Below are 26,589 nucleotides of genomic sequence, written 5' to 3' on the forward strand. Positions count from 1 at the left end.
ATAAAACTCACCCGGGAAGCTACATGATGATTGTTTTTACATGTAACAGTGTGTTAATATTATAGTTCAAACCGTGTAAATGAATTTCCATTGATCCCCATAAACTTAATTTTTTCTTGAAACGTTTGCAAGTGAAAGCAGAGAAAATAGAAAATTTAACTATTATTGAGTATACAATAAATACGAAATACAACAGAGAGGGGCTGTGTGAGTGTAATTTTAGATTTATTAAAATCATTCTACGTTCAATTGCTTTTAATTTCTGTAGATGTTTGTAAGCGTCAATCTTTCCGAGGTCAGTCTTCACCCCTTAGTCACAGTTAATTGAAATTAAAATGGAGATGAACAATACAACAAAAAGACATCGAGAAAAGCTCAAATCATTTTATTATTGTGATTACCGTATTTTACGGACCATAAAACACATCTTAATTTTTATTTTTTATTTATTTATTTATTTATTTATTTATTTATTTTTTCGATTTAAGCAATTTTGTGACGGCGGGGCGGAAAGGAGAGTGTTAGCAAGCTTGTGAATCCCCACAACTCATGTTCGTCGCATTGGTGCACTGCTGCTGCCAGTTGAATTCAATGTTGCCGGATAGAGATAGGTTTCCCTCGGCATCGAATATATGGCCATTTTTAAGACTGGCTGGAATTTTAAATCCAACACTGACGATTTTTACATTAATTTCGAGTATAAAACGTACCTGAATTTTGGAGGCTTTTTTTTTTTTTTTTTTTTTTTTTTTAAAGTGCGTTTTAGTCCTTAACATACGGTAGTTTCCATGTTCAAAGTGTAAATTATATATATTTTTTTGGTATTGGCTTCGGTTCAGCATTGCATACAAGCTTAACTACAATAAATATTCGTTTTCACTTTTGTTTCAGGAGGAGACTAAAGGAGCGATTGAATATACCCCAAAAGGTGATAATAGGCTATCAAATTCATAAGGATACTATGAATAAATCTGGCTCTGTAACGAAAAATACGTACACGATATAACAAAGGCTCTACAATTAAAACACAAACATATTGTACACAAGACTTGGAAAGACTGCAAATTTTGTTATTTTCCCTGACCCTTTCTCCAACCTTGAGGTGTTTTCTTCCTTTTCTGTGTCAGTGAGGGTGTGACAATCAGTAGACAAATGGACTTCGTACCTTGTGTATTGTGAATAGTGTGGGTTATCAGATGAAGTTGCGTTGCCTGTACATATTTAAGTGAAAAATACGAAAAATAAACAATTAAATATGCAGCAACCGATATGAACTACGAAAAGGATGACTTTTTTTTTCTGATGAGTGAATTTCGAAAGCCAGTAATAAAGATGGTGGTTTTGTTTAGTGATTCGCAAGTTTTTCATTCAAGTTTTACATATTACCATTTTGCATCACCCCGCTGATAGCAGAACGTAAATCTATTTGATGTATTTATCATTACAATGTGTGTAAGGATATTACGTGCATGACTTTATATTTTGTTTGCTAATATAAATTATTGAGTAATTTTAAAGAAATAATTTCTATGATTATTTGATACGAGAGAAAAATCCATAATATTATTATTATGAAGTAATTTATATGATGTACGAAGAAAGTTTAAAAAAATCATTAACTGTAGGCACTGTATTGATTTTTTCTTATGTTTATAAGTGTGATTGGATGACAGTTATTGAGAGAACGATTGCAATTCAATCCAGAATAATAACACTTTTTCTATTTCATACATTGTACGTAACTGTAAATACAAAACCAGTAAAGCTTAGGAAAATTATTTCTGTGAAAGTGTAATATAGGTGCAGATTTATGTGATTTAATAGTTACACGTGCGTAGCTACTAATATGAGACGAGTAAATTGTAACAATATTTCCTCGTAATGTTCTATTTTTGTAGTAACATTGTGAAAAAAGGAAAAAAAGTTTAATATTTAAGTTTTATGTTCATTTGCGGTATGACTGTGCTTATTTAGCTAACTTTTTATTGTTTGGTTGATGTGCTAGATATAGAAGGTTTTTTTTGTTAATTTTTCTGGTCACTTGTTTGACCCAAAACTTCAAGCCTTTGCGTTTGTCACGTCTCTTTGAAAGTTTGTAAGTTAAGGAACATGTTGTATGATTTTTTCTTGTTCGTAGCATTTGAAGTTATTGCTAGTACCTAAGTGGGACATTCGGTTGTAGTTTTCATAAATATTTTTATGACGACTTTTGTTTTTCTTTTGTTTGAGTTTTTCACCAAACGTTACAATCTGTTCTATTCTTTACTTAATAAAATCTATATTTGGTGCTGAATTTGGATGACTGTTGGTAGAAAATACAAAGTAATTCACAGTTTTCTCATTTAAGGATATGATTTAAAGCAAGTTTATATATAATATATAGAATATAATTTACTGTGTCCAAATAGCCGTCAATCGCATCAAATTGGTCCAGCAGTCATTGTGTTAATCTTCGTCAGTAGCTTTGGGAACGGAAGGTTGTTTACGCTTCTCAGACTTTTGTTTTGCACTTTTTCAGTGTGCCAGTTGAAAAGTGATTAGATTTAAGCTCTCAATTACTGTAAATCCATTGTACTCAAATATTTTGAATGATCTGCAACTGCAAATCCGTTGCAATAGAACTTCGCAAAGTTTAATGCCCCACGATTATGCACCGAAGCTAAGGGAGAGTGATGATGAGATGGATGATAATGGGGGAAATGGGAGAAGCCCGTGAAAACCTATGGACACGAAGGAAGATTAAATTTGTCCTGGCGACATGCTTTTAGTAAGTCTTCTCAGACTATCAGCCAGGTGAAGATATTGACATCCGACGTTTCGAATACAGACATTGCATTTATCTTGAGGAAAAGTTGGTTCCCTGCAGGAAAACATACGTGAGAAGCAAAATGAAACTGGTCGATAAAGGAAACTACCGAAACAAAGAAGGCGAAAATACCTTCGGAAGACAGCACAGAACATAGCTACGCACCCATTAAAGACAGTGACGAATAAACTCTACCATGTAAAACACTTACTACATTGAAATGGTAGGGAATGATGTTCCCGGTGTCGATGCAACCGTAGCAGCATCGAAGAAAGCTTTGTCCGCTCAAATATCCCTGGTGTCATTCTGATTGTGTCAGTGACATCGAGGATTCGTGCAAGAAATTCCTTTTTGTTCTATGGAGTTTACAAGACTTTTGAGGTAACACAAGAAATTAGTGGGGTGAGATCGGGTGCAGGAAACAAAATCCGCTCGTCCGATCCACCTGTCTGGGAAAGTTTGTTCGAGATACACACGAGAAACAGTATCAAAGTGGGCTGATGCCCCGTCATGTTGAAACATCTGCTAACGAACACCACGCATGACATGGCTAATAATTCTGGAAGTCTATATTGCAGAAACATCACCTAAATTGGTGCATTTAAGCAGAGAGGAAGAAGATGGGAGCCCTATTAAGTTGTCGTCAACGGTGCCACCTACATATTTACAAAATGCCTTGACAATTGTCGCGTAGGGGTTTATATTGGTCCACACGAGACTATTCCGATTATTAAACACCGTCTTAGTAAAAATGCCTTATTGGTAAACAGTACAGAGGCATGAAACTGCTCATTGGCCACACAACGTTCCAATAGTCATTCACATAACACGACACGAAGTCAGCTCGACTCAGATAGAAATGCAAATGCTGTCCATATAGTACTTTCCACACACTAATGTGTACCACACTCATTTCTTGTCTCGTAGTCCCCATGTTTGTTAGAGGCTGTTCCTCTACACGATCAAGCACCGTTTCTTCAAAGGCGGGAGTCCTGTGCGTGGAGTCCCTGCTTCGATCCCAGCTCTCACCGTGTGGACTTTGTGGTGGACAAACATCGTGCTCGTGGGTTTTCTCGGCGTTCTCCCGTTTCCTCCTACTTTCTTTATTCCACCAATTCATTTTTCATCATCACCGTCTCCTTTAGCCTAACTGGCATAACCGTGGGGTGTAAAACTGAAAGATTTCATTTCATTTTTTCTTCGCAACTGCGTAAAACGAAACACTCATAGGTAAGGGATGGATAGTTTCCTGGTACTCCATATGTTTTGTTTCAAGTAGAAAACTGTGTTCACCGCTATAAAATGGCGCTATTATACACATCTTTGACTTGGAATCTCATTAAGACGTGAAACACCTCATGCAAATCGCAAAGAGACTTCAAATTGTACTGTTATAGGTTGGGGAAAACTGGAAAACTTCATACGTATTTCCGTTGACCCGAGCAGATTCCGACATTTTAATTTCAGTTATTGTGTATTCCCGTCAGTTTTCGGCGAGCCATACTTCAACACGAAACACTTCGGCTCGTAACTCAGATGCGCTCTTCCGTGATTGCCTACCAATCCTATCAATATTTCCCATGGTCACAGTTCCGGTTCAATCCGTAGCTAATGCTTTGGCCGACTCATGTTTTCTCCTCATTTGATTCACGTATTAGTCATTTTTCTACCCGAAACGATATTTCGTACAACTGACGATTTCTCCTCGCACTTTGTTTCAGATGTACGAAACATCGTACTTTTCTTTTGGGGCTGTTTTTGCGTCGCCCCTGCTTCCAATCCATTCCTATGATAATGAAGTTTCAGGTATGAATAACGCATATTGCTTTTGAATGGACCTTAATATACATTCCGTTCTCGAGTTATGGTCATTTTTGTCCCGCTGCGAGCCTCTTTTAAGTGGCCTCTATCTCCGAAACTACGCACTTTCGGACATTTGTTCCTATTTTCAAATTGCTTCTTTTGTCTTCGTCTATCATCACTTGTTTTAACCAGATCACGGAAACACCCTGTATAAACTTAAAAATCACTCTAATGGAGATAGTTCCCCGCATTTCACTTAAAGATTAACAATTCCATGAATAAGTGTCTTTTCGAGAAAGGGATATGCTGATAGTATTGCTTCATTTAGGTAAGGAGGAAAATTATATATTTTTGTGGAATGTATTTGCTTTTTTCCTTGCTTTTAGCGCTGCAAACTTTGAAATTCTCTAGTTACATCTTGTCACAGAATCGTAAGAACTTGAAAGTTACCTTCCTTTAGTGCAGTTCTTAGTGATCTTTTGATCAATGCCAATGCTCTTTCAGCCTTATAATTCGAAATAGAGCGTGCTACATACAGGCGAAGAACGATATATATATATATACTTATAGCAAATCATTATTATACATATGTGTACGTAAACATTCTGAAATCTTTTCTTATTCTTCAAGCTACGTTTCCATCACACAGAAGTAAGTGGTTTCATCTTTTATACAATACTTTTATCTTCCATGTCCTACTTGTAAACTGAAAGTTTTTGGCATACTATTTTTTTTTGGTCCTAATTTGGGAATAAAATAGGAAGGACATGTTGATTCAACATACAACAATTCTTCTGTTGATTTCGACAGCAGGAAGTGCATCTATAATTACAATAAAAGTCTAAATTTGGAATTTTTTCTTCCATGTTATATAGACCTCATCTTTACCATCGACGAACCACTTGGTTCTACATCTTTCTAGTGAATCACTGTCATATGTTACACTTTCTGAAGATATTTGTAACACTTCCATTTCAAATTTATACCTTAATGAGAATCTTACGTAGCATATTGTAGGGCCCTGGCTGGAGACTTGCTCCGTCATAGAAACTGAGATAACTTAGCACCCTTAAGCATATAATAGCTACACTCATCCTCTATCCGGTGTTCTCAATAAGCTCAGGGGTCGTACACGGAATCTTACTTTTCTACATTTCTAAAATTTCTACTATACTGTAATTATTATTAATATTAATGCAAACTTCCAACACCCTACATTTGCTCTTTTCCTTTTTATATACTGGTATATATTAACACAAGTTTTTTAAATGAAGAATCAAATGCAAAAGATAATATACAATTGTTTACCATTTAATTTTTAAAATAATATAAAAATACACACGAAAATGTGGTACAATTATAAATAAAGAGTACTTATACAATTCACATATCACAACATAAATACGCAAAATTCTCTACGCCCAATATTTATTTCTCAAATAACACATACGAAAAAAAAAATACAAGAACACAAAAAGAAACTGAGGTACAATTACAAATCCGATATTATAAATTTATTCTACATGATTATTGCAAAGTTCAAATCCAGTTCTAACAAAACTCTCCACCATTAGCTTAATAAATGTTAGGTTCCACCATTAGCTTCCCAATTACAAAAGCCAGTCTTAAGTCTTGCGGTATTTCCACAATCCAAATTGTATTCAGTATATACGCCATAAGCACACGGTCAAGGTCAGAAGACTAACACGGAGGCCACCACTCCGTCGGTATCTTAACTTAGTTTTTACTGGCAGTGACGATGAGTGTTGAACAACGTCTGATACGTGAACTGGTATTGTATGACTTCAAACTCGGGTAACGCTGCGGCAGCAACCCAAAACATTCGTTATGCGAAACGGGAAGGTGCACTGAACCACAGCATCGCAACTTGTTGGTTCCAGAAATGTTGGGTAGGTTGTAAAAATATTAAAGATCAGTCAAAGTCTGGCCGCCGCAGAGTAACAAATTCTGAAGTCATGATACGCCATTGAGAAAAATCCATCTCCCAGCACACCAACGCGAGAAAACCAGGAGCTACCGCATTGTGCTACATGAGTTGATCCCAACTCAGGCCCAATGTAGAGAGGACGTGTTTCGACAACTGCTGCAAAACCTGCGCAATGTGTGTTTCTTGAAACGGATCGTCACATGCAACGAAAAGTTGGTACTTTTCCGAAATCTGAATGTGCAAAAACAGTGGCTCAGCAAGGACCAATTTCTAGAATCGGCCGTTTCGAGCGTCAAGTTATGTTCAGTATGTGAGGAACTACGGAGGAGTAATTCACTTCGAGTTCGTTCCTGACAGTCGTATTGTCAATACCGACCATTATTCCGAATAGTTGGGGTGGATATATGCTGCACTACGCAAAAAATATCGTACATTGATGAATCGGAAGAGCACCCTACTGCAACACGATATCCCAAAACCACATTCGGCTCGAAAAACACACCGAAAGATTTCGGAACTTGATGTCATCGAAATCATGCCACACCCAGCATATAGTCCTGACCTTCCTCTTTGTATTACTACCTGCTTCAGTCCATGGTGCACTTCCTGAAGTCACGAGCTTCCCCAACCAACAGGAGTGGAAACAGCAGGGATTTACTTCTTTGTCTCTGCAGACAAGTCATGATATCGATGTGGAATCGACGAACTGGCACGACAGACTAACGCGAGCAGCTATACTTTGAATGTTTATCTGCTTTCATTATATTGTAATAAATACAGATATGTTGCGTACCAGAATATTGTACGACTTATGACTCCTTGTATTTAATACACTGAATATATACGCAACGAAAATTTATTTTACTTTATGAAAAAAAAAAAAAAAACTATGAACAAAATTTCCAGGACAGTGCGAAAAAAATCATGTAAAGATAAGAAATTCTTGTTTCAGTACTTGGATAAAAGGACGCGCATGAACCCTGCTTCTTTCACATTGTAAAATAACTTAACACACATGAAAAGTCTTAGTGCTTCGGTTCTATTTTGGAACGACAATTCATATTTTCTGTAGTTCATAATTTTGTAATGTACTTAATCTAACGTCCCACGATTATGTTCAGGAAGATGATGATAAATGAACAAAATGGTGGAATGAAGAGAGTGGGAGGAACCGGACAAAATCCATGCACTCAGTGTTCGTCCACCACAAGGCCACTTGGTGCAGGCTGGGATTGAAACAGGGACTCCACATACCATACATGAACCCTCTACCACTGAGCCACCATTATCTTATTTACACATATATTTTTAACAAAGAGAAGAAGTTTGTAACATTTTCACAAAATTCACTGATGGGTGGATTGAAACTGCATCAAGGAAGACTGTCGTGCGTATTCTAAGGCGACATGCAGTCTTATCGAATTACTTGCACCAACACCATTAAATTCCAGTTCCCTTCCGAAGATTTCTCACTATTTCTTCGTTGCTTGTTCTAAGATTCTGAGCATCTTCTGAAAATTTGTTCGACACGAACTGCTAACTGTTCTCGATCAATACTTCTTAACGCTGACACCAGTCTATCTTTTACTTCGTTTCTATTTGCAATCTCTCCATCGTTCTCAACGTAAGCGTCAAGTACCTGAAATATTAAATTTAGTAAATGAAAAATATAATACTTAGAAATTTTGGATGTAAAGGACAAAATGTGAACACAAAGACAAAATCAAACCGAATTTATACAAAAGAGTTAAGATATGTTTATACTTACATGTATGATTACTACAGAGGTAAAAATGCTTTAAGTTAACAAATAATATGCAAATATGAAATGGTAATTCTAATATAATAACTATACCAATGCGATATCAAATCGTAAACTACATCTTTCAGCAAATATTATATTAATCTTTGAGTTAATTATACAAAGTATGTCACTAAACAAGCAATCAAAGCAAAATCATTTTTCACAGTAAGCTTACACTTCATCAAACATTTTCTTCGTATTTGTCGTCGAGATCATGGATGTTCCAAGTAAAATTTTTAAAAGGGTGTTTCGAATGAGGCAAATCTTTCTGATAAACGTTCAGATTTAAAAAAATAAGTACCAATCAGATCTGTAGTGTACTGCCCCTTCTACTGGTCTAGTAGCTAGCGTGTACGTCTTTGGTGTACTGAGACCCGGGTTCGATTCCTGGTGAGGGCTTTGAACACATTATGGTTATTCAGATTCCACCTTAAACTGTAGGTACACATCTCATATAACCTCATACCAACCAAATCTAATCTGCTGTCTGTCTGAAGATAGTACAGATATCTGATAAAGAAGTGAGAACTCACGTGCCAGAGCATTATAAACCAAAACGAAAACGCAAGTTAATGGCCAAAAATTGGTACAATATTGACTACACACATACAGTCGTTATAGATTTGAAAATTCTACGAATGGAGTCCAAGATATCAACTAAAATTTAAGAATCAAATGAACGAAAATATTCTTTTCTAGAAGTTAATTTATATTCTAGAACACCGGGTCTCCAACGGAAGGAAAATTAAAAGAGAGCGTCTACTAGAAGACTATGCCATATAGACTACAGGAAACAATTAGAAATACCCAAATTCATTGTATTTCCATCTAAAATCACACCAAGCAACACACGTACCAAAGATACGTATAGTACTAGACCAAAAAGAGAGATATGCGAGATGAGAGTTTGAGGCTTTCAGACAGAAAAGATTGAGAATCTGAATACAACGGGCAAGAAATATAGGCAGTCGTTTGGATGGAAATAGCTCTTAAATATGACTTGAAGCAAAGATCTGAGGGAATAAATAAATAAAGGAGGGACATTGTATTTGGGCATGTCCACGAGTATACAATAAATTAACTTGCCCGATTTGTGGTGGTTCAAAGTGAACTGCCCAACATGTCTACCAGGGACAGTCTAACGCATTTCAAAACCCGAAAAATCCTAAGCCAAAAGGACCGCCAACGAGTTTCACCCCTTGTCAAGGAAAATCATTTTCGTAGAATTTCCTGTTAAGAATTCTCGCAGTCTGTAAATGCAGATCCAGCCCAACCAATTTCTAAAACAACATTTGAAAGCGGACTTCATTCATTGGACATTTGGAGATGAATATCACGAGAGGCTATCTCTCACCATTGCGTATAAAGAGATGGGTGCACATTTTCAATCGGCTAAAGAACGCTTGACACTGAAAACTGGTAATGTGTTTCGACAAATACCGTTTTTCTATATTCCAATCACGGTTGGCTGGCTTAAACCATTTTTTTCAATATTTTTTTTTTTTTTTTTTTTTAGAAAAAGCGAACCGATTTTTTTTTTTTAACAAAAAGGTATGAGAGAAATGGGTACGCTAATGCTATGTGGAAAGCATTTATTATTTTAGGCCTAAGACCCTAATGATACTGAAGTTCTATATCAGGAAGAGCAATAAGGATTATCTAACAAGCTTCCAGATACAGTCTGCGAGGTCATTTTACAACAGAATAATTATTAATTAAAACCAACAGCTGCAATAATGAGAAAGGAAAACAGAGGAAACTGGGCAGGGTCTACACTTAACGATACTATCATGGTATTCACCTGACGAATCGGAGAGAAAACCTCAGTGTCAGGATAGCTGGCCGGGACCTCCTTATAGCAAAGCAGGAACATTAACCATAAGTGTACGCCCGCTCGGTTTACATCGTTGGGAACGCATCGCCGAGCCTAGGTGCCATTCTATCATTTACTCTTCGGCGCTGAAAACCTTTGCTTCTGATTACCTCATTCTGGGGCTGAACCTAGGACCTCTCATTAATGAATATTTGTTATTCCAAGTCAAAGATCAAATATCTATATAATACCGAAATGGCTTTTTCTCTCCCCCGTGTTTTTAAAAATCTATAGTAATAAGACTATAGAATACAATACTTTATTTTTAATAAATTATTGAAAATTAGATCAAGTTATAAGGGAATAAATTTTTTTCAAACAAACCGACTGACGACATCTCTTAATGCTGACAAAAACATCATTTTCTCTTTTATGTTTCGAATTTTATCCAAGTGGAAACAGATATCCATCAACTACAGAATATAATTCCTGATAATTAATGCAATTTGAAAATGTATTTATTGACATTTCGTAACATAAATAGATATTTTATAACACGTACTTCCATAAATTACTTCAATACTCCTTTTAAAATAGTTGTAAATAGAAGTACAAAAATTACAGTTTTGTAGTACGCAAGTAAAACAAATACAGCAAATGATGATAACCAGAATATCAATTTAACTCATTCTTCGCCAGTGTTGGGTAAGTTACTTGTAAAAATGTAACGCGTTATAAGTTACTTTACTTTCCCTTAAAATGTAACGCGTTACTTGCTCCCAAAAAGTAACTGTTACCCTACTTCAAAGTAACGCGTTACTTTCAGGTCCGAACCTTTGAATATGTGAAAAAAATCTTATTACTTCAATTTTCCACACTATTATTACTACTACTACCATTATTATTATTATTATTATTATTATTATTATTATTATTATTATTATTATTATTATTATTATTATTATTATTGCACGTTCTGAATTGCTTTATGTAGGTGCAAGAACAAATTCTTACTTGACAGCCATATGAACATTTTCATATAATATAACACGACTAAAATCTCATATTGCGTTACTTGTAGGGATGGGCACGAGCGAGTTTTCTTTGAAACTCGACTCGATTCGAAACAGACATCTCTGAGCTAGACTCGAGAACTCGGCTCGAAAAATTTCCTCCAACTCAACCCGAATTCGGGTCGAATTTCGAGTTGAGTCAAGCCAAATCCTGTGTGTAGTTTCAAGTACTCTCTTCAAGTATCCTACATAGACAAATAATTATTAGTAATGATACTATATTATTATTATTATTATTATTTACTATAACAACATTGTGTATAAACATGAAATATATGAGGTTTGTATCAGAATACTGAAAAACTAGTTGTTGATTGCCAACTTTGGTAGTCGTGAAGTCTAGAAGTCAAGGACATTGTTCACGAGCTTCTGAATTTGGGTTGAAGGTCGAGGTTGAGTATTCGAGCCAAATATTGTTCCAAGTTATAGGGCGCTGGCCAAATTTATTCAAAATTGTTCGGCCTGGGTTTAGAATTGTTAACGACTCGAACAGCTCGGCTCAGTTGAGCCGAACCGCGCAGATGGCTCATCCCAACCAAGTCGGCTCGAGCCGATGGTTCACCCCAAGCGAGCCAGTTCGAGTCGAGCCGAACTAAGCTCGTTATAAAAATCTCTTGTGGTCTCGTTATCGAGACGAGATGAGATACGAGCAGTCCCCCCCCTCTCGTGAGCAACACTAAAAGTATTCCATATTACTGCTTACATTTCTTATGGCTTTCGTTTTTCAGCGTACACAAAAGAAACATTTGTTTCCGAAAAAACATACATATATTGTAGTTATAGGCTGTTCACTTTCCACGTATACAGTTGCTCTCCGATGCCGATACACCGCGGGTGGTGGAGGATGTCACCAAACTCAGTATGGGGGCTTATTTATGGCTGGTCGAAAGAAAGTGGGTGAGGGTGACAGATCTGTAGTTGCCATATTTCCCTTTTTGTGTTATTTCTACAGCTCTTTAAAAAATCACTACAATAAAACATAATACCTAAGAATTTTGTATACAAGGAAACGCTTGCGAAACTGTTAATATATATATAAACGTGGTTAGTTAGGGATAATAATTATTGTTATCATTATTTAAATATTGCGTTTGTCCTACAGATTGCCTAAGTAGGTTCTAAATGAGTCTGTATGATTTTTTTTTATTAACTACTGAATCCGTAATGACTTTAAGAAACAAGCAATTGGAATTGTGCGGATCAGGATATAAACCTTCATAATTATAACAAAAACACAATAACATGAATTCACGCAATGTCCATTTCTAATTTATATTTCAGCCAAATGATACTGGAACTTTTTAATTTTATATTGTTTCACTAGTCCCTAGAGTTTTTCCTAGTGTTGCTTTAATTTACGTCTTCCCTACACGGCTAATTAAGCGTAATTTATTGTTAAGATATATAGTATTAGACTAGTGTTGCCCGCGAGATAAGTATCTTGTAAATTCGAGATGAGATTAGAAAAATGTCAATTCTCATCTCATTTTCGAGACTAGAATCGAGACGAGCAGATAAATTTCACGAGTCTGGCGGGCAACTATAGTATATTTTTTTTTTAAAAGATACGCAAGTCATTACACAATATACTCGAATGATGAATATGGTTTGAATATTACATCGTTACATCATTCCCTTCATGAACCTCTCGTTACGCTGAAGGATTCTGATAACTTCTAGATGAAATTAATGCAACTGAATTTTGAAACTACGGAAGACTTCCCAAGCATCTGAATGCAATACTCAAACTTCGAAGTAGTCGGTTACATCTAGAACTACTGGATGTAATAGAGGAATAATATCAAAGAAAGAACCTGTTCCTGAGTCTATATATATATATATATATATAATGTGATCAAAAGTCAAAAGTATCCGGACACTCCGAAAAACATACGTTTTTCATATTAGGAGCATTGTGGTGCCACCTACTGCCAGGTACTCATAAGCGACCTCAGTAGTCATTAGACATCGTGAAAAAGCAGAATGGGGCGCTCCGTGGAACTCATGGACTTCGAACGTGGTCAGGTGATTGTGTGTCACTTGTGTCAGAAGTCTGTACGCGAGATTTCCACACTCCTAAACATTCCTAGGTCCACTGTGTCTGATGTGATAGTCGAAACGTGAAGGGACACGTACAGCACAAAAGCGTAAAGGCCGACCTCGCCTGTTGACTGACAGAGACCGCCGACAGTTGAAGAGGGTCGTAAAATGTAATAGGCAGACATCTATCCAGACCATCACACAGGAATTCCAAACTTCATCAGGATCCACTCCAAGTACTATGACAGTTAGGCGAGAGGTGAGAAAACTTGGATTTCATGGTCGAGCGGCTGCTCATAAGCCACAAATCACGCAGGTAAATGCCAAACGACGCCTCGCTTGGTGGGAGGAGCGTAAACATTGGACGATTGAACAGTGGAAAAACGTTGTGTGGAGGACGAATCACGGTACACAATGTGGCGATCCGATGGCAGGGTGTGGGTAAGGCGAACGCCCGGTGAACGTCCTCTCTCAGCGTGTGTAGTGCCAACAGTAAAATTCGGAGGTGGTGGTGTTATGGAGTGGTCGTGTCAGGCCTGCATTGATGTTTTAAACGCCTTCTTGCTTCCCACTGTTGAAGAACAATTCGGGGATGGCGATTGCATCTTGCAACACGATCGAGCACCTGTTCATACTGCACGGCCTGTGGCGGAGTGGTTACACGACCATAACATTCCTGTAATGGACTGGCCTGCACAGAGTCCTGACTTGAATCCTTTGGGATGTTTTGGAACGCCGACTTCGTGCCAGGCCTCATTGACCTACATCGATACCTCTCCTCAGTTCAGGACTCCGTGAAGAACGTGCTGCCATTCCCCAAGAAATTTTCCAGCACCTGATTGAAAGTATGCTTGCGAGAGTGGAAGCTGTTATCAAGGCTAAGTGAGGACCAACACCATATTGAATTCCAGCAGTACCGATGGAGGGCTCCACGAACTTGTAAGTCATTTTCAGCCAGGTGTCCGGATACTTTTGATCACATATTATATATATGTGACAACACTGACTACCAGAACATTTGAATTAAATTTCAATTCTGTGTTTACGCTTATGTGGTGTAAATGAGGAATACTGTTTTGTTTCGTGAATCCTTTTTCTTAAACGGGGGCACGGTGGTTTGGTGGTTGAAAGCTTACTTCTGGTGCGTAGGGACCCTGGTTCGATCCACGGCCAAATAAACGTGATGAACAACATCGTATCCGTGGGTTTTCTCAGGATACTCCGTTCCCTGCCATTTTCTCATTCCACCAATCCTTCCATTATCCAAATCGTTAATTCCATTATCCAATCCTTCCAAATCATTAATTTGAACCTTTTTCAGTTTGAATAGAGGTTGAGGGAGGGTAGAGAACCTATTCTTGGGACGCTGAATCGATTGCAAAAAAAGGTGCTTCTCAATATCTTTTACAGTTCTTGCTCTACACTCTTCAGACCATGAGGCAATAAATATTGAAACCTGAAATGATTAATTTTAATTACTTATGTTTTTGAATACAGGGTTAATGAAGAACACAGAACCTGTTTTTGCGACGCTGAATCGATTGCAAAATCCGCATCTTGATATCTCCTATTGTTTTGGCTGTGATACCTGACGACAGACCAGAAAAACACATTCTGTAAGACTTACGGCACTCACGTATAACAGTTTGGAAATTTAAAAAATCGGGTCATAAAGTTTGTATGTAAATTTACAAAATGAAGCAAGACGAGGACATCTTTTTCGATAATCAAACTTAGAGGGAAAAAAAAAAAACTTCGAAAGCGAGATAAGATGTCTTACAAAATTACGAGGTGAGACAAGGAAACCTTATTTCTCGTCTCATTGCGTGAAGAGAGCTACATCAGACGCATTTATTTTTGTATTGGTAATAGTATTCGATCTGTATTACACAATAGACTTCAGTGTTTGTCAAAATTGGAGAGTCTGCCTATTACAGTACATTTCTTTGGTTTTGCTACAGTCAAGAGTTACTATTTATATAGCGCTTATTATTTTATTATTTTATTTAATCAGTGTTCAAGGAAGATGTTTATGCTTGTTGTGTTACATTGCTCTCTGTTTTGCAGCAAAATGTTTACTTTATCTGAGTTACGGGAAAGTAAAACAAAAGTGTGTTGTGAAAAAGATTTTAAAAATTGACAAAAAGAAACAAAAAGAAAAAGAAAAAAAAGGAAAAATAGTCACTGACCACCAGAATCCCTTTCTTGAAAATTTGGAAAGATATAAGGCAACGTCGTATAAGCATTGACGGATGGGTTTCCCCAGCGGGAGGGTTGTTCGCTGGCGTTATTTGAGTGTTTTTTTGGGGGGGAAGGGACCATGCCTTTGAGTTTCTGAAACTGTATAAGAGGATAGTGAACAGAGTATATTCATCCGAAATGTAACGCAAACTAGGTACGTTACTTAAAAATTTGTAACGCGTTACTGTTACAGTTATTTTGGATAAAATGTAACGCGTTACTAGGAAACGTTACTTAAAAAGTAACGCGTTACTTCCAGGCCCGTATTTAGGTAACTGCTATTCTGTGCTCCAGCACAGGGCGGCAGACTTTAGGGGGCGGCTAAATTATGGGATTTTTCCTTACGATTCACAATAAAGTAATATTTAAAACTAGCAACCCGCAGAATCCCACGCAAGCGCGAGAAAATATGCTGATTTGCTTTAATTACAGTAGTTGCTATGAATTCAACACTAATATATGTCGTTTTCGATTACTTTTAAAATCTCACCCCCTCCCTAAGGAGTGGAATATGACCTTGAAGTTGAATTGGATTAAAATTGTCACTATTCCTCTCAGCGACCCCAAACATTATGAATTCAACTCTAATATTGGTCGTTTCCGATTATTTTTAAAATGCCCTATGCTATTCTTTAGCTGGTACGTTTACAAGATCACGGCTTGTTTCCTTGTTTGAGACAGGAGTTTGTACAGAGGGAGGGGGCGACAAATTATTTACAGCACAGGGTCGCACAACATATAAATACGGGCCTAGTTACTTCCATTACGTTATTTTCCAAGACTACTTTCCGCTATATATATATATAAAAGGCCTATCCGTTTCCAATGATATGAACAGACTTTGGGCGAGATGGCTGAAGTTCAGCTCAAATGTAAAAGAGACTATGTAGATTCTATACCCGAAAAGCAAATTGCCCTAAAATGGAATATGGTCAAAAAGCACGAAACATTAACATTAATGTCAATGGCAAATCGAAAAAAGAAAAAAACACTAATTTCAAACACCAAAAGAGGAAGATGGCTGAAATTCTGATTAAACATAGAAGAGACTATGTAAAGTATATATTCCAAAAGCAAAGAGTCCTTAAATGGATGGAACATAGTCAAAAAGCACGAAACATTAACATTGTCAATGAAAAATCAATGAAAAACAAATAATTCCTCCACTTATCTCAGAAACCAAATGAAGGAGATGGCTGAAATTCAGCTCAAATATAGAAAAGATAATGTAGATGCTATATTCCCAAAACAAATTGTCCTAAAATAAATGAAACATAGTCAAAAAAGCAGGAAACAATAGTATTAATGTCAATGGAATAATTCCTCCACTTATCTCAAACACCAAAAAAGGAAGATGGCTGAAATTCAGCTCAAATGTAGAAGATACTATGTAGATTCTATGTTCCAAAAGTAAATCGTCCTAAAATAAATAAAACATCAAAAAAAAAAAAAAAAAAAAAAAGGAAAGAAGCATGAACATTAAAGTCAATGAAAAATCAATGAAAAAAAAAAGAAAAAGAAAAATGAAGTCGTCCACAAATATAAAACTATAATAAGGATACTTTTATTTGAAAGCTTACTGCAAAGACATAATGAAGAGCTTAAAAACAGTGTTAGCACGTAAGGTAAATATGAATAGAATATTGTCAAAAGTCTAAGTTGTTTGAGTAAAATCAATAATAATGATAAAGTATATGCATCTGCGAATTACCCAGGGTGCCCCACGCGGAGGTTACGTGCTTGAAATATCTCACAACTGGATTTGGAATCTCCACACTCGATTTAGTACGCAACGTGACTTCTGACCTGATAACGTGGCACAGGGCGTGATCACGTGGCGCGTCATTTGCCTTCTCAGTTGTGGCAAATGACCTACCAATAATGGCAGAATACCTATGATGATGATCGTTCATAATGAAACATCAGTTCTTACTCAATGGTTATTTTGTGTTTGTATGGCATTTATAGTGATTTAACGCTTTTTTGTTACAACATTCGTATTAAAATATTTGTTAAATAACCATAAATAGCAGTGTAATTAGGTATACATTCTTGGATCCTCGTAAACCAGTTATAAATTGATTAAATGTTGCTTTTATATATATAATACTTCCAACATCGATTTCTCTTCCGAAAGTAGAAAAAAGTAATGCTATTGTTAAACAAAAGTTTAGAAACGAAAAATTTCGGATAATGTAGACAGGGCCGGCCCTAGGCAATTTGCCGTCCCGTGCAATGACACCATTTTCCGCCCCATGTAATGGCATCATTTGTCCTCCGTGCAATGGTTTCATTTTCCGGCCCCCTTTCTCCAGAAAGAATATATCTTAAAAGCCACGATTTTAAGTATGCCACCCCATCATGAACAAAGGGGAGGGGGAAATGCACTCGCACTCAGAAAGGCCTAAACACTACAAATACAATCTCGTTATGTCTGTTTTTCTTTAAATAATAATATATTATGTTAGCGAAAGGATGGTAGAATTCAATATCGAGCTTCAATCTCAATATATCAGTTTGCAATTCAATGCAACAAGCTCTTTTATCTTTGTTTCTTGATTTTCCTTCTACATGTTAAAAATAAATTTAAAAAAAAAAACTTGTTTCCAGCTTCAATGATAAGGAACTTGTTTGTGACAAAGACAAGATTAGTTTTCATATCAAAACTGTGATAACTAACCAAATGGAACAGGTGTTTACAACTGTTCGAGAATTTTCTTGTATTTGACAATAATCAAGCAATTCATGCTGGAGTTTGTTTGACGATTTGCTTTAGAAGTGTTCATGTGACCTTAATGCGCCCAAATATTATTTATGAATGTAGTATTCAAATAGAATGTGAGCTTAGTAAATTTAACTAGCAAAATCATGAAGTCTGTTTCCAACAAGAAATATTTATTGTAAATAATATATTTATGACAGATTTTGCCGCCCTCGTAACCTGTCACCCAGTGCAAATGCACGTGTTGCACATATGGTAGAGCCGGCTCTGAATGTGGGAAGAGAACAGTATTTAGTATTTAGCAATCAAACATGTACCGTCTGTAAAATTTGCTAAACCTAAATTGTAAATGACCATTACAAGTAGTGTTTTATCCATAATTTCACGGTTTATTTCTGTCAGTAGCTCGCTCCCCCTCTTGATCGCTCATTGTGCCCTCTAGTTCGAGAATCACTAGACTGAAGTAAGTGATTCCACTAAACTCATTCTCACAGAAGTTCTGGATTTTTTTTTTTTTTTTTTTTTAGAAGATCCGCGTGCATGATTGGTATTCAGTTACTGGCATTTAACTATTTTGTCTCTTTAGAAGCCATATTCAATTCTATTTTATTAATATTCAGAATATGGCTGATTAATTTCTGTAGACTTTACTTAACTCTGGGATCATGGAATTACTCCAGTTATCTCTGCCTACAGTAGTTACAACATTGGTTCTAAGCAATTTTAAATTGGCACAAGAAGGCCAAATTACACTTGAGCGGAATGAGTACATTTTATTTTTATAAAAGTAACTTACTTACCTTCTCCAAGCACCTCCTCATATAATAATCCGATGGCAATTTCTGCAGCTACCTTGTACCTTTATCTGAACCATGTAATGAACCGTAGATGTCTTATAAAATCTTCAATTATGAATTGTAAGTGTCTTCTGTAAATTCTTCAGTTACTCAACGATTAAAATAATTTAACAATTATGCATATTTGTTCACTACTATTTTGAATACCTGTCACTTTTGTTGTGGTTCGCCGGCAAATGAGCATTCATATATATATATATATATATATATATATATATATATAATGTTAAGGAAGAAAATATCGATCATTTTACATTTAAACATAAAAATCAACTTTAAATTCGGATAAGAATTGAGAGTTCGTAATTACAAACTTTACTGACAAATATAAAGTATATAAGCATTAAATTTCAAGAGTATTGGATTTCCGCAATTATTGAAACAATTTATGCATTATACGAGTATTCGAAACTATCAAGAGTTCTTATTATATTTATTGAAAAATACAATATACAAAAACATTAAGTGAATATTATAAAAATGCACCGAACACAATTAGTGAATGAATTAGTTATTTCATTAGATACACAGTCATTTTTCATAATTTATACATCATAGACGATACTTCGGATCGCTTCAACCATTACAGCAGTTTTACTATGTGAGAGTCTGGCAACGATTTTCATTTGTTTTGATATGTTTTGATATATTTTGATATATATATTGGTGGACTAATATATATATATATATATATATAGTAACTAATTATATTTAAATAATTTTCACGTTCTATCTTATTGAATTTTACTTCTGGAGTGTACGAAAGTGTGACAATTAATGCATTTAATGTGACAATTTAATCCGTTTAATCTAGTAATTTTACAAGTGATAAAAGTGTTTCGAATTGTAGTGATCAGGCTATAATAGTGATTTTTTTTTTAAAAAAAGTCCTCGCTGGCGAACAGGAACAAAAAAAAAAAAAAAATGACAATGACTTGAAGTAATAATGGCGATATATGTATAATTGTTAAATATTTTTAATTGTGGGATAATGAAAAAAAATACAGAATGTAAAGACACCCAAAATTCACTACAACAGTTAGTTGAAGATGGCAAATAGCCGCTGAAATTATCACCGGATCATTATATCATAGGAATACTTGAAGAAAGTAAGTCACTTTTGTATTTATCCACCATTCATGGAGAAATAACTCAATCTCATACACATTATACACAGTGAGCATAAAGTCCTGCCCTGATTATAAAAAATTATTACGGAATAACCGTTGGACAGGTTAATGTAAATTCTGGTCCGTTACATAGGTTAGTATTACAAGTTTTTTTAAGGACCAATAGATGGCACTTAAGAGTGACGCAGTACGTTACTTGGCGCGCGCGGGTTAGTTGGCGAAATGGTATCGAAGCAAGAGAAAGTGCAATGCGTGCTGTGGTATCACGAAACCAAATCGCCCATCAGTAACATAAGTAACGTAAGTGGTCTAAAAAAAAAAAAAAAAAAAAAAAAAAACTTGTAATACTAACCTATGTAACTTACCAGTATTTACATTGTTATGTCAAACTGTTCTTCTGTAATGAATTTTTGTAATCAGGGCAAGACTTTATGCTCACTCTGTATTTTCAATACGAATTTCCCTTACATTTATCTTTCTACGACCTGTTTACAGTGAGTTCACTTACGACAGCATTTGTCACTTGTAACACAAGTTTCGGCTCATGCTTAATAAAAATGTATATATATGTATATATGTATGTATATTTACCTTTGCCGCTTTTTGCTTGTAATCACCACCAGCGTGATCAATATCTTCAACTGTGCGCAATGGAAGCAGATACTCAGCAAAGTCCCACCAATTTCCACCAATTGATTTTTTAATCTCTTCACGAACTAAAAGAAAGTCATTAGAACAAAACGTAAGTTAACATCTAAATCACATCAATTAAAATAGACAGTGAATACACACATATCACAACCCAGAATAAGACTGTCGCAACTCAAACTAGGCTATTTTTAATGTGTAATAATTGTAATTTCTATGCATTTAAGAAAGGTTTTCTCTAGAATAAATACTATACACAGTGGCGTATTTAGGATTTTGTTTCGGGAGGAGGTATGCACAACACGTGAATAAACACTTAAATTTTTCCTTTTGGGTGACGACAAATTTTAATGAAGTTTTGCATATAACAAATTTATTTCACGGGGGGGGGGGGCTTGAGCCCGACTGCCACCCCCTAAATACGCCACTGATTATACATATTGAACTAACGTTACAACTCCCCAAAAAACAGGAAATGTAATAGTCTCGTTTCTTTAGAAACAAAGATTTTTGTTGGCTTAGCTGGAAACCTGGGATGAACATGTGAATGATTTGTTGAGGAAACTACGCGCGAGAGTCTACGTGATACGTAAACTTAGCAATATTCTAACTACGGAAACAATGAAAATAACTTATTTCGGCTTGATCCAGTCAATTCTATCGTACGGAATCATTTTCTAGGATAATACCTGTCATGCGATAAAAGTATTTACAATGCTATCAAAGAAAGTGTTACGAATAATGCTATCAAATTCCGTTTCACACACCAAGCAGACCACTGTTTCAGAAAGTAAAAATATTACCACTGCCATGTATATAAGGGGCCCTAATGTATATACACGGCAGTGATAATATTTTATACATTATACATTCTCGAAACAACATTATTCATACATATGAATACAAAAAACTTCTAACTCAATTCGGACCTACACCAATATAACATTAGAACAACCAATCATATTCATATACAAAAATTTCCGTTTAACAAAAACTCAAAATTCATTACTCTACATAGGAATAAAAATATACAATAAATTGCCAGATTGTGTCAAACAAATGCCAAACTTGCAGTTTAAAAGACACCTCAAATTGTTGTTACATAAACATCTTTTCTGTAGTTTAGAGGAATACCTTCAGTGTGGTCTTTCTGTATATCAATATTAAGATTTACTTGAATTGGAAATATATAAAACAAGGTATAATTAATATTTAAAAAAAATACCAGGGTTGGCTGGTTGAAACCAGTTGGTCTAAAAAAAATGGTTTTAAAAAAAGGAACGAAAAATGCTTTAAATCGTGTGAACTTCATTTTCACATATCAAACCATCTGCGTTAGTTTTATGTCCTTTTCATCTTTTAATCAAGGCGTCCCATGTTCAATTCTCGGTCAAACCACAATCCTTCTTTTAAGTGTAAATGAAGTAGCGGTTTGGATTTGTCTTTAAACAAGTCTTCTCCTTGATAACCTCGGTACTACGTAAGGATGTTAAGCCTAAACATACGAAACGAAACCAAATTGTATGCCTGAATGCATGCTGTTTTATAAAGAAGCCAAGGTTGCTTAAATATATTGGTAGAAATTGGCAAAATTTATTGACTGCCTACGTAGCTTCCAACATTAGCTTGGATTGGACTTTCAGTTTTAATTTTATTGAATGATATCTACATATTAAATTTGTAATTTAATACCTCAGTTTTAGCGTACTAATTATGATATGTTGACTTTAAAATTTTACATGCAAGGCAATAACAGGATTTTTCCGTTATTGCTTTGCATTTAAAGTAATAACAGGATTTTCCCGATGGCTAAGACGGGAGTTTCCCCATTTATATATAATTCTGTATAATGGTTTCACTTGTGCAACTGTTTATCTTTTTGTCCTTCTGAAATGACTCTCGATAATTATATTAACAAGTATGTAAAGATCAGTACAACGTATTTTTTACCAGGAGTCTTTCGTGAGTGAGTCGGCAGACTCATCGAACTTGTGCAAATTAGTCCCGGTTTCGAGGACAATTTCTCTCGGATGTAAGCCGAGAAGCGGTTTGAATTCCGCCTTGCAGCATAACCCCGTTGTTGCATAATAACACCAAGGCGAAACAAACTTATTTCTGTCCACATGTAATACAAATAGCAAATTATTATTATTAAAAAAAAAAAAAAAAAAAAAAGTTTACACCAAAAACCTGGCTTGAACCAAATAAACTGCATTTAAAAAGAAAAACATGGTTTTTGTCAACCCTGAAAAATACACTTTTAGTTTACTATTATTGTTACGTATATAGTTTGAATTAATATTTGTACTATTAATTGTAATAATGTATGTCTTGACGAAGCTATGAATGCAGTGTTCTTAAGGCGGAAAATGAAATAAATAAATAAATAAATAAAAAATAGACATTCTAGAGTTACGACAGTTCTATTCTGGGGATGAAATATACATATATATGCATTTTAATTTTAAACTACCTTCTCGATTTTCGCACGGAATTTCCAAAATATGCCGTATTTTCTGTTGTATTAACTAGTTGTTCCCCCAATCTTTTAGCTCTCTGTCCCAAATAGTAATGCTTAAATCTAAATATGGTTATAAACTCTTGTTCTATTTTGAAATGATTAAATCGAAACCATGCAGTTTTTAAGTTGCAATTAAATCGTAAAAATAGTTTTAAATCTATTACTTGCGTGAAAGCTAGCGACATTTTTTGATGTCAGGCAGGCAGGCAACGCAACTAGCGACAACTATTAGCCTGTGGCGGCTGGTAGATTGTGGTTTCGGGTGTTGCAGTACGAACATTCGGAGACAGAAGATATAAACTGCACTCATTGACTAATCAGCATAACTTTGGATGCAAATGCTATGTGACATGTGAAATTAAATAAAATTCTGATTTTAAAAAATAAAAAATAATGCAGAACATTTTATTCGATTAAACACCTTATTTAAATAGTAAGTCCATTCTCCTCTCTTTAATTGAAGTAAATTTGTCTAATACATGCTGGTTGAACTCGGTTATCACCATTGGCTATACTTTCCATCGAAAAAGACCTGATAATGGGAATACCAATTCTTGGAACATTCAATTCCTTAAAAGTGTCAATTCTTTTCGATGTAGAAAAACGCCTGTCTCCTTTTGCTGACGTCGTAAGTACAGTTAATATTAATTCAGAAGCTTTGTAAATTTACTAAATATTTTTTCTAGACTATTGCGAACAATTCATTCTAGCAAACCCAGTCCCTGACAGTGATCCAAATTCCTCTGTAGCGTAGACTGAAGATAGTTCGTGACTAGGGATGTAAAATACCTGGGTATTTATTTCAGTGGGTAAATACCCGGGTACTTACCCAAAATGGGTATTTTAGTGGGTATTTTATGTTTCAATTACCAATAAATTAATTTTATCTTTGCCAATGAAAAATATAATGGTCATTTGTATCACCTGCAACAGAAGCACTAAATAACCACTAAATTAATCATTTTTTTCTAGCAACTAAAGAATGAATTTGATATTTATTAAGTAACACAGTACGGATTTCCTAGCTACTTCCCATCATTTTTCATTCTACTTACACTAAATTTCCTTCTAATCCTTGGCGGAAAATAATTGTCCATTCTACCCCGTAAACTATTACCGTAGTGTGCCCCTGAGGCGTCCAATCAGTTGCACGGTATAGAATTCGATAGTGGATCAAACCAACATGAAAATATAAAATTAATGACAGAACATGACGATGACCAAAGAAAGTGAAGTCAGTTGTCACCAAACTAACCATACAATATTATTAACCTTTAGGACACGAAGTAACTATATTTAGTTACCTAAAAATAAGGCTTGGGATACGAAGTAACTATTTATAGATACCTTGCAGTTTGCCCATTAAACCTAATTGTTTTTTAACTTTCTGGGTATCACATATATGTACTTGCATGTGTTTTATTCAGGAGACATACTAGGCAACTGCAGAAATTGGCGCCGTATCCCAGGCTTTATTTTTTAAAAAGGCTCCGTAATTAAAAGGTTAAGTATTCTGTCTACCAGCAGCTCCTGGTATTAATGACACGAAATTTAAATTCTTCCTTAGGTTCGCGTTTGATGAAATTACTTTCACAATTTTTCTCGATCTGGCACATCTTCTTTTATTTCCAATACCTTCTCCAATTTTTCAAATCGCCGATGAGCACACTAACTAAACTATTTAAGTAACAGTGGAATCTCTATAACTAAAATGAACAACCTTTTTCTTTAGGTTTACCAAATTCATTAGTTGCAGAAAATGAATTATTAATAATTACTTTCCTATTTTAAGGATCTAAAGTTTACATTACCTTAAAAAATGTGAATAGTACTGATGAAAAACAACTTCTTTAATGATTAAAAAAACTAAACTGATATTCCAAATACAGCTGGTTACTTCCTTCACGCAAAATAATGTTCTTTTTCGTATTTTATCTATTAGGCAATGAGATGTACTGAATTGTCAATTATGCAAAAAATTTGACCAATAAGTTTCTTATATTTTACTCCTGGTTTACTGAATTAACAAATTAAATCTGATTAGGAAACTATATTGTAACATCTAATTGTAAGTTGTTGATATAGTTATATCAAAGTAAAGACACTCGACGTAAACAAAGTAAATAATAATCTAGAAAATATTTAGAAACTAAACAAATTACACATTTACTAATTTGCCATTCTGTAGAAGTAATTGTATGATTACGAAAGTTGCAGAATAATCAAAGTAACTGAATTTAATAGATTGTTCGATCAAATTATTTATTAAATATGCCGTTGGAAGAAAATGATCAATAAAATAAAAAATAACACTTCGTAAAACACTTAAGTACTTAATTCCTGATTTTTAGAAGTATTCACTAAATGGAGTTTAACTAATAATAATACTTTGTGAAAGTATTTATTGGAATAGCATATTTAAAATTTTAATGTGATATAAACGTTAAGTGGTATAGTAACTAAGTGAAGGTAATATTTGTACCTTAAATCATTCAATATAGAACAGCAATTAACCCCTACCATATTTGGATCATTGTAAATAAAACGACCACAAATTTTATTGTTCTGTTCAATATCAACCGTAAGATCAGAGTCGGAATCATCACACATTCCTTCAGTATCAACATCACTATCACTCGTTTCTTTATTTTCTTCTATGTCACTCATTTCTTCTGTATCCTTTTCCAATGTCTTTGGTATTTTGTTGTGTTCCATGCCAACAGCTTGTGACTTCTTCCTTGTAGACCCTGGTTCTGAGAGTTGCATCCGTGAAACTTCAGGTAATTTCTTATTTAAAAGCTTCCAGTTATATGAAAGATATTTTAGTTTCCCTGCCCTCTCCAATGATAAACAATTTATTGTCTTACTATGCTCCAAGTAAATGTGAAGAGAGTTCTTTCTGTGGCAGCCGATGTAACCGGAGCACTTAGGATTCGAATGGCAACATCAGCTAATTCAGTGATGCCTCGAAACCCTCTCCACCAAAGTAGTGAGCTCATTTGTTCCATTCCGTCCCACAAAATCTTCCTTGCCCGTATTTCTTCCTTGTCCCTGTAGTCAATCAAATGTGCTCTCAGTAAAACAATTCCATCTCATTTGTTTACCAACTTCACAAATGAAGTTTACTTCATCAAGCAATTATTCAGCTGTCAATTTGCAGCCCTGAAAAGTGGGATTGAGGAG

The 26,589-nt window shown here is 35.2% G+C and overlaps 2 protein-coding genes across 3 annotated transcripts in view; one reads left to right on the forward strand and one right to left on the reverse strand.

The window, feature by feature from the left end:
- Positions 1-2,206, forward strand: part of LOC145686708 (eukaryotic translation initiation factor 4E-like) — a 29,009-nt gene extending 26,803 nt beyond the window's left edge. For both annotated transcript variants that reach the window (XM_081760283.1, XM_081760284.1), the window contains exon 5: positions 892-2,206. In XM_081760283.1, the coding sequence (XP_081616409.1) occupies positions 892-1,006 (115 nt within the window). In that variant the 3' untranslated portion in view covers positions 1,007-2,206. The remainder of the gene's footprint in view (positions 1-891) is intronic.
- Positions 2,207-5,899: 3,693 nt separating this feature from the next.
- Fadd (fas-associated death domain protein) overlaps positions 5,900-26,589 on the reverse strand; it is a 185,742-nt gene continuing 165,052 nt past the window's right edge. The window contains exons 4-5 of the mRNA XM_081760278.1: positions 20,829-20,953; positions 5,900-8,196 (exon numbers count right to left, since the gene is read on the reverse strand). Of these exons, the coding sequence (XP_081616404.1) occupies positions 8,050-8,196; positions 20,829-20,953 (272 nt within the window). The 3' untranslated portion in view covers positions 5,900-8,049. The remainder of the gene's footprint in view (positions 8,197-20,828; positions 20,954-26,589) is intronic.

This window comes from Thermobia domestica, chromosome 5, assembly GCF_964235325.1.
Source record: "Thermobia domestica chromosome 5, izTheDome1.hap1.1, whole genome shotgun sequence".
In the NCBI taxonomy this organism is placed as follows: Eukaryota; Metazoa; Arthropoda; class Insecta; order Zygentoma; family Lepismatidae; genus Thermobia; species Thermobia domestica.